The following is a 15,808-nucleotide window of genomic DNA, read 5'->3' as shown; positions in this document are numbered from 1 at the left end:
TGAGACTGCATAGTCAGGCGTAAAGTAAACTTTTTAACTATACAACCATGCCTACACCTGTTTGTGTGTGTGTGTGTTATGTATGAGTGTATGCATTATATGTATACATGTATGCAAATATACATGCACAAATATAGATATACATATACAGACATATGTTTGTATTTGTGTGTGTGTGTGTGTAGATGTATATAGAATATGGTTATATCCTTTTTAGAAAGGAAAGGAATGCATTATCTAGATGACTGCTATCTCAACTCGTATGTTGCTTTCAATGTTTATATATGTAGTTTTAAAAATATATTTCCTATTTATGCATTTTATTATTTTCCTCGTGACCAAATATAATTTTTCATAAAATACATTACTTTATGCTCTGAATGTGTTTATGTGGTATGTTAGGATTATTTTCTACACTTTAAACGAAGTTAAAATTTTCATAATTTATTTCAAAGAATTAATGAATCTTATTTGAATCGTGTTTTTGTGAATTGTGAGAGCTTTAGGAAAATTTTAAATCAATCATAAAGTTTTTGTATATTTGAAGTTCTAAAAAATTCAACTAGATTTTCTCATTAGTTTCTATTTTAGAAATAAAATGTTTCATATTCTGTTATTGTTTACTTTGATTGGTACAGTTAATTAGTTTAGTTTGAGACTTTGTTTAAAGGATTACTATATTCTATAGTTGGATCAGATATAACTAGAAGTTAAATCTAAAATGTATTATTATCAAGATTTTGATAAATATATGAATTCGTAATTTCAGTTATAGCTCTGCAACTGTTTTTCAGTGCTTTATTCAAGGCTAATCTTTAAACATAGTTTTATACTTATATTAGTAATCTGTGTCTATTTGGTTTCATAGCCTATTCTTGAAACTGGGGGTTTGAACATTCTGGTCAAGCTGACCAACAGTGATGATTCCTTGCTCCGATTAAATGGTGTCTGGGGCTTAATGGTAAGTTATTTTTTCCATAAGCTTTTCAGAAGCGTGTGCACACACATGCATACACACACACACACACACACATATACACTTATACATATATATACACACATACATGCACACACACATACATATATATATACACATGCACAGACACATACACACATGTACACACATACACTCACACATACACACACTTACTCACACATTTCTCTCTAGTTTGTAATTATATATTTTAATCTGACTTCACTGTGTTGATGTGGTTTAGACTGGTGTTCTTTTAAATAATTCTGTTGTAACTATTTTGCAATGAACTAAAATGTATTTTATGATGGTTCAACTATAGTTTCCACAATGTTTAAAAATTACCTAAATATGAACCATACCAATATATTTTTAAATAAATCAAAATTCTTTATGTAATGTTCTATTCAAATGGAGATTTTTTATGATACCAGATATCAGTCAGATAAATTTATGATACCAGACATTAATTGGTCAAGGTATCTATTAAAATGTAGTAAATCTTCATAGTGTAGTACTGGAATATAATTTTATTCATCAGTAATATTTTCTAGTTTGCCCCAACATCCTGCTATATGCTCAGTGGCAATATATTCTAATACTATGATGATTTATAATTCAGAACATGACTTTCCAAGTGAGTGACAAGATGAAACACCAGATCCTGGAATCATTACAGACAGAACAGTTATTCCGCTTGCTGTCTGACCCTGATCCTAATGTATTGCTCAAGACACTAGGACTTCTAAGGAATCTACTTTCTCCCAAAACAGTAAGTTGATTCAATCCCATATCTTTATCATCATAAGTAACAATATTGCCAAAATCATCTTCCTATATTATTTCATTGTCATATAGCTTTTTTCTTTCACTTCTACTTGAAGCTTGTAATCAAAGGCTTTTCTTGCTGTAGGTTTTATGAATTTTAGGGAGAAATGTTGCTCTAACTTATCTTTTCATCTGCCTTATGATTGTGTTATATATCTATTGATCTGTATGAATTTGGAACGCGTAGTTGCAAAAGGCTATAAATATTCTGGTCCAGTTAACTAACAAAGTTGTGATATTACTACATATTAATTCATTGACTAATAACATTGAAAAACAAGAAGTAAAATTTTGAAAATTGTTGGCATAACTTTTTGACTAAATCAATTAGGCAAACATAATTTACTAACATCCAAAGCTGACAAATTAATGGCTTTTTATTCCCCTCTGTGAATTTGGAAACCATGGAAATGGGTTACAACCGCTTTGCAGTTTTTCTTTGTTTTTCTTTATTTCCCAGTTGGTGTGTGTGTGTGTGTGTGTGAGAGAGAGAGAGAATGTGTGTGTTCCACTACATGTTAATTCATTTCATTTCATCTTACAAGGAAGGAGTTTCAGATATTGTTAAAAGGAAACTCAAATATAAATTCAAAATGGATCAATCAGTTCACTTTTTAATTTTTTGTTCTTATGTAGTTTGTACTGAAGTGCATTCTAAAATCATTCATCTGTTTGTGTTATCTAACGTATTCAAGAAACAAGTTTTAAATCATTTGAAAACTTATTTAACTTGATATATTAAGCCCATCAACTTGCTAGTTTGCATTGGAATATATATATTTTTTTTTGTTTCTTTTATTGTGATGGTGATGGTTCTATATATGTAAAATTTATAGATTAATTTTTGATGTATGTATTTTGACATCTGGCTTCTTACTAATTATTGAAGTGGGAGTGAGTTCTCCTTTTGTATGTGTCATCTGCGGCCAAGATTTACAACTCTTACTTTAGTGTATTATGATGTCGAATTTATCACATTATTTTTAAAAAGGTCAACACTTTTACAGTTGTACCCAGTCAGGAGATTTATATAGTTTGCAATGCCAAACTTTATCACCAGACAATCCTAACATTTCCAGATACAGATATCTGCATATGGCTATCTTCTTCATTTCAGGGAATACAATCTGAAATACAATCTTATAGCTTGTCTGGTGCATGGGGTGTCAGTCATTTTTGTGAAGGTCCTTTGGATTGCTTCCAGTTCAATAGTGAGCTTAACATACGAAGCAAACACAGCTGTATGCAATAGTTTAGATAACTGAGAAAATGTATTCCTGAAAAAAAGCAGAACATTTTGTGTTTGCTCTGAATGGTCTTACAATCAGGTCTGTTGATATTCTGTACATTTAAGTCATTTTAATAATAATTTATATAAGCTTTAGGCTTATATAAATGCCATTGTTATTATTTACAGGATTGTAAAACCCGACACTGTATGACAAAACGATTTGCACTGAAAGCATATAGAAAGTTTGCAAAAACATCTTTGAACTAAAATATTTCTTAAATTTGACAGAAACAGGGAGGCTAGTTCGCTGGTGTAATGGTAACACACTTAGTCGTGTTAACAAAGGGATGTGAGTTTGAGTTTCACGCAAATAGGAAAGCCTACATTTTCTGTCAAAAGTTTATATGTCTCATTATTAGACTATTTTTCTTAGCCATGGTACGGTGATCGCTATAAGCTTTAGGCTCATATAAATACCATTGTATATATATATATATATATATATATATATATATATATATATATAAGGTGGTAATGATGAGGGGTGTATGTATATATATATATACATATATACACCTCTCATCATTACCACCATTTAAATGTCTGTTTTGCAATGGTTGCAAAGATAGACAAGTTCTCTCCAGTACTGTCTGCTATCAATACTTTTTGTCTTTTGTTATCTCCTCCATGGGGTCAACATCCTAAGTTTGGTCTTCATCATTTTGGAATGTTACACGACTTCTTATGTGCCACTTTTCCGCAGGTTCCATCATCTTGGAAATCTCCACACTAATTTATACACAACTGATATCCTTCATATGCATTACATATCCTTATCAGTGCAGTTTTCTTTCTTGCACACTACATCTGATTTCTCTCATATCCAGTTTTTCTCTCAGCTCATTTGTGCTCAGTTGATCAAATGCACTAACATTACATTATCATTTCTTTCTAGCTTTTGCAAATCTCCTGCAGTCAAGGCCCATATCTTATTACCATGCATCACTGTAGTACATACAAAAGCATCATACAATTTCTTTTTTTTTTTTTTTTTTTTTTTTTTTTTTTTTACCAGAAATAGCTCCTTGAACTTCAGATTCAATTTTACACTGGCTACAACACTTTCAGAACACCCACCTCTATTACTAATTAAGTCATCTGGTAACAAAAGCTAACTATTTCTTAGGGAGCCATCTGGGTATTTGAGGAAATATATTTTACAGGTGCTTTAGTACTTATTGCATCTGTGCATGTCTTCTCTGTCAGCTTTCCTGTGATTCCATGAATGATAATGATAAGAGGGATACATGACAGTGAGATGAGTGATAAGGATACTCAATGGTCTGAGATCTGTACATATATTGAAGGCAATGTGGATAGAAGGTAACATCCAGGAGATAGAATGGTGATAGAAACCCAGAATGTGTGAGTGAAAAGGGACAAGAGTATGATGGAAGGTGAGGGGAGAGTGAAGGTTGTGTATTGGGCACAGTTAATCCCAATTTTCTGTTGATCTTCCAGTTTCCACAGGTACCATTCATTCTGAGTGTATGGCACTTCTTTATACAGCTATCATCCTCCATACATATTACATGTCAATATGTATCACAATCTTCTCACTTGCACACTACATCTGATTCTTCTAATATGCAGTTTTTTCTCGGCTCTTTAATGTTCTGTCATTCATGCACTCTGACATTTCACATCAAGTGAAACATGCTTGCTTCATTTCTTTCTCGCCTCTACAAATTCTCTATATACAAAGTCCATGTCACACTACCATGCAGCATTGCACTTCATACGCATGTATCATGCAATCTGCACTTTACCCTGAGGGAGAAGCCTTTTGTTTCCAGTAGAAGTAGTAGCTCCCTGAACTTTTTTCCAGCCTTTCTTACTTTGGTAATTGTGCTCTCTGAACACCCACTGCTACTAAGACCCCTTCTTAGGAGGAACATTCCTAGCATTCAGCAGTATCTATTTTCCATATATATATCGTGATGGCACCAGTGCCCTGGAACTTCTGCCGGTGGCACGTGTAAGGACATTCGAGTGAGGTCGTTGCCAGTGCCGCTGGACTGGCTCCCGTGCAGGTGGCACGTAAAAGACACCATTTTGAGCGTGGCCATTGCCAGTACCACCTGACTGGCCTCCGTGCCGGTGGCACGTAAAAGCACCCACTACACTCTCGGAGTGGTTGGCGTTAGGAAGGGCATCCAGCTGTAGAAACTCTGCCAAATCAGATTGGAGCCTGGTGTAACCACCTGGTTCACCAGTCCTCAGTCAAATCGTCCAACCCATGCTAGCATGGAAAGTGGACGTTAAACGATGATGATGATGATGATGATGATATGTATATGTGTGTGTGTGTAAAATAGATACTGTCTTGATATCACATGATAGTTGTCAATGAGCATCACCTTATTACAAGCCGTGTCCCTCATTTCTAGTCTTCTGTGAAAAAAATTACTTAGCTTGGAAGCAGGAAGAGCATCCATCTGAGGAAAATTTGCTTCTACGAACTCCATTTGACAAAGTGGACATTAAAACAATGATGATGATGATTATATAAATATATATATATATATATGTGTGTGTGTAAATGTATGTTTGTGGATATTTGCATACCTATACATATATTTAAACAGATTTATTTGTTTTTAGCAAAGAAACTGTCTTCACCATATTCTAGAGTTCATGTATGTTTGTGTTTGTATCTCTGTCTTCATTTCATGGTCTGCCTTCATACATTACATTATCAATTAAAAGAATTATTATTTGTAACTGTATGTTTGAGATTTCAAGTGGATTATTACAAAACTAAAATATTACTGCCTTTCTGTGTATATGTTTGTGTTGTCAATCACTACTCCAACTTAGATACCTTTGATATTTGCTTTCTTGCTTCATTATTACTTAATCTGAATTTTCAATCCATTGGACTAGGTATTCTGATATTATAAATGACATTCAATAGGTGTGTATAAATCTGTTTCTGAATAAATCATTGGTCGAAACAGACCATTGTTGTAGACCTAGTTTCTGTCTCCAGTTTTGTTAGGTGTATGTTCTGTGCCATAATAATCATGTCTCTTTATGTATATTGGGGAAATAGTGACAAAGAGGGATTATAAAGAAATTTACAGGTAAAATTGAAACACAATATGAACGGATGTAAATGGGTTCAAGCACTTCATTAATTTTGATCAGATATCACTGAAATTACAACAATCTCTGTACCAGTATAACTGCTGTAAAAAATTTATCGAATAAGTTATGTATTTTGAAAAAAAAAAAAGCCAATTTTAACTAATTATTGAACTTTCCCAGTTAAAAGTGATCTTTTTACTTTATTAGCAAATGTATGGAATTATTGCTATCAACCATCAGTACAAAAGGATATAAATGCCATAATGCACAATGTTATAATATTTATTGTTGAATGTTTCCATTTAAATACTTTCATTAAATTCATGAGGTGGAGTTAGAATGAAATAAACATTTATGAATTGATTTTAATGAACACAATTCAGAATGTATTTATAATCCTTTCTACTGTAGACATAAAGCCTAAACTTGTGAGGAAGGAGCAATCAGTTATATTGATCACAGTGTTCAAATGGTACTTATGTTATTGAGCCCCAAAAGGATGAAAGGCAAAGTCGACATTAGTAGCATTTGGATTCAAAACATAAAGACAAATGAAATGCTGCTCAGCATTTCATCTGGCATGATAATGATTCTGCCAACTAGCAGCCTTAAATGTGTTTGTAATAACCACACAATAGTTTCATGAATTAGTCATCACCACCAGCTTGTTGATGTAAGGGGAAGCCCATCTCCGTTCATGATTTGCATTCACCATCCAACTGAAATGTGGAACTTTTGTGTAACATTATGCATACTTCTATTCCTGGAGAACTGTAAGCTATCCATTTGATAGCTGTGAGTTATCTATTGATTACTTTTTTGTCACTGTGACAAATCCATTCACATGTTATTCACATGCCCTAGTATATAAATCTTTCTCAAGTTTCTTATATAAAAAGACAGTTTATTATAGTTGGTATTTTCTTGATTCTGTGTTTCCAACATTCTCTCACTAATTTTCCGAATGCGCGAAACCTTCTTAGCACATACTGTTTCAATACTGTTCAGCATATTCAGTAACACACAGCTTAAAACCAGTCTCATAAAATCCTTTAGTGTTCATGGTTTAGTTTCTAATCACTTTTGTCTATAAGAATTCTTTCCAACACTTCTACTAATGAATTTCTGCTGGTACAGGGAAAACTTTAGCCAGATATGAGCAATGTAACATGGCTATCATCACAGAAACTTTTGATTTAGCAAAGTCAGATTCTTCATATGTGGTCATGTTTGATTTCATGTGTGATATCTTCTGTGTTTATTTACAATGCTGATATTTACATAGACTGCACAGTGACATCTACTCAATCATTTGCTGGTGGGTGGGTATATGTGAGTATATATTAGTGCACACTGGATTCTAAATCCAAAGCAAAGTTAAGTAAATAAGTTACAGGCTGTTTTTTCATATCCATTATTTGAGTAAAAAACTACCAGTTACCTATGAGTATATGACTATATATGTGTTATCCCTATCATAGAAACATGTTATAGTGGTTTAAATTCTTCATTACAAATCAGTTAACTTGGGTAATAGATAAAATAAACTTACGATAGGTAAGATTTAGTTGCCATGTTTTATGTGCACTCCTTATTTTTAGGTTTAAAATCTAGAAAAAGTGTCTATTATACACAAATAAATATAATAATTTGATTCATAAACTTAAATATGTGTTCTTGATAAAATGTTTTATTTTATTGCTTTGTTTGTAAAATGCAATTTCCATTGAGATTAATTTAAATAGCTAAATGTAACAAACTGAATATACAAATAACACATTCTAATAATAAACCAACACTTGATACTAACAATGGAACCATACTCTGGTTGCTCTAGAAGCAAATTAAGTCAGTAGTTTGAAGACTTGTTGACCTGCAGCATAAAATTCTACTAAGGACTAGTTTTATATTAGCATGTGTTTAAAGGTGTGTGCGTGCATGCTTGCATGGGTGCCTGTGTGCATACATGTACTTATGTGATTACATAGATTTTGTTGCAGACTGAGAAAGGCCAGAGAAGTAAATAAGTGAAAAAAATTTGACTTCATTCAACAGTGTTGTTGTGTTTCAGAAACGTTGTTTTTAATTAGAACAGCTTGTGCTTTCAATGAAGTTATGTTGAAAAGCCTAATAAAGAGAAACTGAAAATAACCTTGTTTCACACTGATAATTTTGCTCTGTGTTAAAAAGTTAGAAATACTGCTATATGCTTTTTGTGCTTTTCTGTAGGATTATGATTTTTGTCTTTCAATGAAAGTTTAGCATGAAGCTAAGTTTTAAATATGATCTACAGTGATTTGACTTAACACTTTTTGCATGTCTTGTTGGAAAACTGATGGAAAACAATCTTGCCTATTATATAGTGTGTATCCATTTTATTTAAGCTCTATATATGTTTTAAGTGACCTTCCATCTTCTATTATACTTTTACAAAGTATTTTTGCTAATGACACAAAATGTTCTCTCACATGAAGGAAATATCTTTTTCCGTAATTCTTTTGGTTAAATTACTCGAGTTTTTGTAATTTTTAAGAAAATATCTTTTTCCATGGTTCTTTTGGTTTAATCACAAAATGTTTCTGTAATTTTTGAAGCGGAATATAAGATTTTAAAATAATTATAATTCATATTTTTATAAAAAGCTCAAATGACATGCTCATAATTTCAAAAGATAATACCTAAGACAATTAAGAGGATAATATGTATATATGGCAAGAGGCTAATTTTTTGTATGTATCCAAATGGATGTTATTAATCCATAGTAGATGTAAAGCAGAATTAGGAATGGATAGAAATCAATAGGTGGCTGGGCACATGATGTGGGGCAAAATGTTTTGATTTATTAGTAAAACATTTCTGCCCTTAAGGGTAGGTAAATATTAGCTTTGAATTTAATCCATCATTCAGTATAAATTTCTAGTCTTGTATTAAAGGTTCAACTATTTAAATAAACAAATACTTCCAAAAAGCTACATATTCTACAATATCTTCAATATGAAGTTACTTAAGATTAGAACACTTAATATTAGTTACAAACTTATCAAGGTAAGCAGAGTTATGCCCCCTAGATTGTTCCTCTCTGAAAAATAAATTCATCACATGTAAACATGACCTCACACAATATTTTAAAAGAGAACGTTTTTAAAAACTATCTTTGTCTACACATCAGCTTATTAAAAGATCACAGCAAAATAATTAGCTTGTAATTTTTTCAGCTTGTATAGGACAAAAAGAGAACTCATTGTAGTTTTCAACAAAATCTTGACATTGCAGCACTCTTGGCATGGATCATTCTCTCTGAAAGAAGTGTAGTCAAGGTTCTGTGCTACAGAACAGTTAATATAGAAACTAAAACATTAATAACTGTACTTCTACTACTATTGTATTATTGAAACCAGAGGGTTTATCTGTCAGTTGTACAACTGTATTATAAATAAGGATATGGTGATGAATCTCCAATGTATCTCTTTTACTTGTTTCAGTCATTTGACTGTGGCCATGCTGGAGCACTGCCTTTTAGTTGAGCTAATTGACCCCAGGACTTATTCTTTGTAAGCCCAGTACTTATTCTATTGGTCTCTTTTGCCGAACCGCTATATTACGGGAACGTAAACACACCAGCATCGGTTGTCAAGCAATGTTGTGGGGACAAACACAGACACACAAACATATACACACACTCATACATACATACACACACACACACACACACACACACATACACACACACACACACACACACACACACACACATATATATATATATATATATATATGCATATACACGGCGGGCTTCTTTCAGTTTTCTACTATAGTCTTGAGCCAATGAAAGCCTTGTGAATGGATTTGGTTGATGGAAATTGAAAGAAGCCCTTCATACACACACACACACACACACACACACACGTGTATGTATCTATCTATCTGTGTTGCTGAAGATATGCAGCGAGACTGAACTCAAAACCAAGAAGTTCTAAAGCTAGCTTCTTAACCATACAGTCATGCCTGTACCTATATAATATCGTTTTATATAATCCTTTAGGAGGTTTTTCAAACTAGCTTCTTTTTGTTCTCTTTGTATTACTTCTCTTTCCAAATATATTGTTAGACTACATTACTAGTATTCAGTGGTTGACTTGTCAGGATTTTTATTAAGGACTTGTTGCACATACCAGGTACCCTCTGTTTCCAAGATTAGCATGGAAAAATGAAATATGCAAAAATTTGTGAGCATGTGTTTGTGTGTACACAGACACAGTCATATACTCTGCTCCATGTTCTGTTTCTATTATTTTTCAGCACATTGACAATGTTATGAATGGCTATGGTGACCAAATTATGCAGGCTGTTGTTTTTATCTTGGAAGGTGAACATTGTGTTGATATCAAGGAACAGGTATGTTTATGGTAATTTTATTTATAAAACACAGAATGCAACACTTGTTGACTTTATTTAACACAATGGATCTGTTTAGATACTGTGCATAGGTAGATTTCTAAGGCGCCCTTGCCAGTGACATGTAAAAGACACCCACTACACTCTTGGAGTGGTTGGCATTAGGAAGAGCATCCAGCTGCAGAAACCATGCCTGGTACAGCTCTCTGGCTTACCAGTTCCAGTCAAACCATAGAAGCCATGCCAGCATGGAAAGTAGACACTAAACGATGATGATGATGATATCTGAGACTAATGTAAATATGAGCTTCTGAGGAAACTTCTACATGGTCACTCAGTCTGCTAAAAATAGCAGTCTAATTTGTATTCACCTTCTTCATCTCCAGCTGTTACACACACACCACACACAGATATATTTTGTAAGTGAAGTAGAAGTATTGTTGAATCATCTACTGAAGGAATGTCTTTATTTAAGATTCTCTACCATTTTAAAGTTCTTATTCTTCCAAATGCAGTCATTTGCCTGGACAATAACAGAGTAGGGTTTTGTTTTTGAAGGTGGGATGGCTACAATTGTATGTTTAGCCATATTGTTTCTATATATATATAGAATCTAATGTAAATATGAGCCTCATGAAAGAGCTTCTACATGATCACTCAATCTGCTAGAAATAGCAGTCTAATTTGTATTTACTTTCTTCATCTCCAACTTTTATAAATCTTCTTTGGCTTTCTGTTTCAATGACATATAGCATCATCTTTGTAACTTGAGTGAATGAGGAAGCCTGTGCATAGTCACTTGATTGGCTAGAAATAATAGCTGTTGTCAAGTTTTGTGCCTGTCTCTAACTAGGTAGTAGTAATAATAATAATAATAATGAACTTATTGTATACAGTGCTGAGGTGCACTACAACTAATCAGAAAAAGTAGCCATAGCTGTCTATGCCTAAGGAAGCACCAATAATCTTTAATCACTTACTGACTGTTTTCACTATTCCAATTTGTTGTAGCTTGTTTTCTGATTATTACATTATGCAACATTTGGTGATTCGATTGTCGGGGTCAATATGATTCTATTTATTCACAGAATTACATATTTTTGTCTTCATAGGCTCTGTGTATATTAGGTCATATTGCTGATGGAAAGACTGCTAAGGATTTCATCGTGGGGAATGAAGATGTTCTTCGAAAATTAATCAATTATATGGTAAGTCTTATTGATCTGGGTTTTTTTTTTTGGTTTAAATAGCTGAACAAAACTTTAAGTACAATAATATTTTGCATTTTGTACATTTTTGTAGTACTCAAACAATTGTATTAAATTAATTTCCTCAGGCATGAATGGATGTGTGGTTAAGAAGTTTGCTTGCCAACTATGTGGCTTCAGGTTCAGTGCCACTACATGGCACCTTGAACAAGTGTCTTCTACTATAGTTCTGGGCTGATGAAAGCCTTGTGAGTGTATTTAGTAGACAGATATTGAAAGAAGACTGTTGATTATATATATATATATATATATATATATATATATATATATATATGTGTGTGTGTGTGTATGTATGTTTCATTTACATTTCATTCACTCTATGCTTTCATACAGATGTAAAATAAGAAATTTTTTAGTTGAAAAACAGGTAAGAGTTAGCATCAGGAAATGCATCTGGCTGTCATATAATGCCTCAATAACATATTTATCTCACCCATGCAGACATGGAAAAACCAATGCAAAAGCAAATATATATTTAGAGCTAACGCTTATCACCACTTAAACATGGCTGCTCCATAGGGACTGACGTTACTGCTATTTTGTAACCAGTTGATTTGCTTAATATATATTTAACTTTGCTCTAAAATAAGGTTTGGGTTATAACCTGATAGACAACAAGTCTCATGCTGCTTTAGTACAATCAAATGCTTTCTAGTTATATTTATATGTCTTTCTTTTGATATCTGGAATTAATTCTAATTTTGTTTACATTCTTTTCTTCATCAGGTACACAATAATGAAAAAGTCCAACTAGCTGCAGTCTATTGCATCTGTAACCTGGTGTGGAATGATGATGAGGGTATGATGCTTTTAAATGATATTTTTTGTGAACTATACAAAAATGTCACATTGTTTTTGATAAATAAAATGCACTTGATTGGAATTAATTCTTTACAAGAGACTGGCAGAACCATTAGAATTTTTTACAAAATGTCTTGTGGCATTTGTTCATGTGGTATTTATGTTCTGCATTAAATTCCTTTCAAGGTTAACTTCACTTGTCCTCTGTCCAGCTGTTGACAAAATTATGGACTAGTCAAACAGTGAAGTTGATTTAATTGACCAAACCTCTTCCTCAAAAACTGCTAGCCTTGTACTTAAATTAGAAGCAGTTATGAAGTTTTTATGAACAGGGTATTGGCAAAATCATTAGACCAATGTACAAAGTACTTTGTAGTAATTCTTTGGCATTTACATACTGAGTTCAAATTCTTGTCATCCCTCTAGGGTTGACAAAATAAAGTACTAGTTAAGTACTGGGATTGATTTGATTGATTTAACCTCACTTCCTCCCAATTTGGGGTTTTGTGTTTATGTTAGTAGCAATCATGATTATTATTGTTTTTTTTACCTAGTTGTTTATTAATTAAAAAAATAAATTTTTGTTTTGTTTTTCCTTCTTCAAAAAATTACTATTAGGTATTTCCACTACAAGAGTAAATGTTTTTAAAAAACATTCTATTCCAGTTTTATATTTCTTGGTTGTTGTGGAATCTTGTGGAGCATTTTTTAGATTCTGTGCCCTTTCGGTTATATCTATCAATACAATTCTATCTTGGTGTGAAGCAGTTCATTCTGTTCTTAATACAAGTAGATCAAACTCGTTCAAGATCATAATATTTATCATTGGAACTGAACATATAGCATAAAAAACCGAGAGATCTATATCTGTTTGGTCATTGAACTTTTGAATGTTGTTTTAATCACATAGTTTAGTTGATAGTATTGATTTGATTATCACATTCCTTCCTGCCCATTGGTGCACTTGGAAATTTTGAAATTTACTTAAGATTTTGGCATAGATATTTCAAAATTGTATTTCATTTCTGTCACTTTTCACTATCTGTCCTAAATTAAGGCTGGTGCTATTTTCCAGAAGCTCTGACTGCACAATTTAATGATTTACCCAAAGTAAAGTGTTTTTCATGGTATCTGTAGTTTTTTTTTGTGGTATTGCATTTTTGTTAAATTATAATTATACTTAGAAATGATATTTACATTAAAGTTGGTATTATTTTATCTCTCCTGGTCCTTTTCAAACAAATTATTCACTTACTCTTTGCTTCAGGGTCGGCAGAAAGACAAGCACGGCTGCGAGATTTAGGTGTTCAGAAATCTCTTCAACAACTGTCCACAACAACTACAGGGGATCTGCAACAAAGGTCTGTCATGTTTGATTTCTTATGACATTAATCTATTTATCACTGAACATTGCTAGTTCACATCTCACTTCTTAGTGTTAACAGCTATTAGTTTAATATTAGGAAATTAGAAACATATTGAGTTCTCATGTTACAGTAATATTTAGAATTTGGTTGGAGAACTGGTGTTTACAATATAATATGGCCATAAACAACCATGCCAGCATAGAACATGGATATTTGATGATGTTGGCTGGCTGTACTGATTATTAATTTTAGATACAGAGTTGAATTCTGTAAAAAGAAAAAAGGGAAAACACATTCTAGCCGCATCTTTTAATTTTATGGTAATGGATTTTTTAAATGTAGATTTGAAAAGTTATTTAAATGATAGCCTTAACAAAACTAACTGAGTTTAACTAAAATGAATAACTATTTTTGAAATTCTCTAGACATGTGATTTTTCTCTCTCTGTTTCAGGGTGAAGCTAGCTCTTCAGCAATTTTCCTGACAATATCTGAAACTATTTGCTGTGGATCCCGAGCAGAGACTGTAGCAGGATATCCCAACAACTATTAGCAGAGAGCAGAATGCTTTCTCAAACAACATCGCTGCTATTTCTTGTCCAGTTATTGTAGGCAAGACATGATGAAGTTTGTTTCTCACCTTGACTAGCTGGAGATTTTGGAATACAAGTGCAAATAATATTGCATTTTCTGTTGTATTGCTAATCACCGGAGTGATTCTGTGTGTGTGTGTGTGTGTAAGATTTTGCTACAACATATGCACTCTATCTACATAATCAAGTGGTTAACAGCAAACGTTGGGTTACTGTACATTGCAGACTTTTAAATACGTTGGTAATGTGAGTGTGTGACAAGGTACATTTTCTTGATGTGCCTTCTAAAACGAGATTTATATGATTTAAAGTTTTGCTCTTCATTAGATAAAAGTGTCTGTGTATATACATGTATGTGTCCATGTGAAATTTTGTGTGTGTTCTTAAAAATAAACTTGGTATACACACAGAAGCACATAAGTATGCATGACATTAGTTTTTATTTTTTTTAAACAATTTCCTTTGATTTCATCATTAAAATTTCCCTATTCTCTGACTGGATACTTGGAATGTCAGTGATTTGTAACCCAAGTAAAATAAACTGTCATATTGTCATATCGAACAAGTCCTTCGATTATTTTTTTTTTATTCAATCTCTAGTTTCATTTTCAGGAACTTCACTTTTAACTGCTCATCTGTATAAATGTCAAAAATATTTTAAGGATTATTTTTAACCCTTTAGCATTTAAACTGGCCATATCTGGCCCAAATTATTCTGTCTTGTGTCCAAACGGGCCAGATCTGGCTTCTCACATCTACCCTACAATTTCATTCTAAAAATATGCAATCACTTCATCAAAATCTTGAAGATACAAAGTAATTCATAATTAATTCAAAACAATGTGAATAAATAAACATTACATTTGACAGAGTAATATGAATGCTAACGGTTAGCAAGTATATATTGTTGGGATGGAAAAACTAGCAGCAACATGCTGTCTTGGTTGGTAAGCAGGTGAATTATTACTTTTGTTGGTATTGAGGATTCAATCAAAATGTTGAACATAAAGAGAGTGTCTATATCTCTGCAATACGGCAGATAATGGTCAATCAAAGAAGGCTTAAGAGTTTGAGATGAAGAAAGTATGTACAGTATCCATTTTGGACAAAGAAGACAGGTTAAGTCTAAGTTGATGATTAGAAGTTATTGCCTGCTAAGAGGACAACTCTATGAATTGTGTTTGATTAAAAAATGTCATGAGA

At 32.7% G+C, this 15,808-nt stretch overlaps 1 protein-coding gene across 10 annotated transcripts in view; it reads left to right on the top strand.

Moving 5' to 3' along the window:
- LOC106884361 (armadillo repeat-containing protein 8) overlaps positions 1 to 15,167 on the top strand; it is a 66,959-nt gene extending 51,792 nt beyond the window's left edge. For 4 of the 10 annotated variants that reach the window (XM_014935712.3, XM_014935711.3, XM_014935710.3 and 1 more), the window contains exons 14-20: positions 869 to 961; positions 1,596 to 1,745; positions 10,482 to 10,577; positions 11,690 to 11,785; positions 12,572 to 12,644; positions 13,914 to 14,007; positions 14,467 to 15,167. In XM_014935712.3, the coding sequence (XP_014791198.1) occupies positions 869 to 961; positions 1,596 to 1,745; positions 10,482 to 10,577; positions 11,690 to 11,785; positions 12,572 to 12,644; positions 13,914 to 14,007; positions 14,467 to 14,497 (633 nt within the window). In that variant the 3' untranslated portion in view covers positions 14,498 to 15,167. The remainder of the gene's footprint in view (positions 1 to 868; positions 962 to 1,595; positions 1,746 to 10,481; positions 10,578 to 11,689; positions 11,786 to 12,571; positions 12,645 to 13,913; positions 14,008 to 14,466) is intronic. The other 6 variants (XM_089343112.1, XM_014935715.3, XM_014935714.3 and 3 more) reach the window with 2 other exon arrangements.
- The last annotated feature ends 641 nt before the right edge of the window (positions 15,168 to 15,808 follow it).

The sequence above is a fragment of the Octopus bimaculoides genome, chromosome 2, assembly GCF_046866305.1.
Source record: "Octopus bimaculoides isolate indiv1 chromosome 2, ASM4686630v1, whole genome shotgun sequence".
In the NCBI taxonomy this organism is placed as follows: domain Eukaryota; kingdom Metazoa; phylum Mollusca; class Cephalopoda; order Octopoda; family Octopodidae; genus Octopus; species Octopus bimaculoides.
Note: the sequence above shows the minus strand (reverse complement) of the source record. Positions and strands in the feature narration are given on the sequence as shown.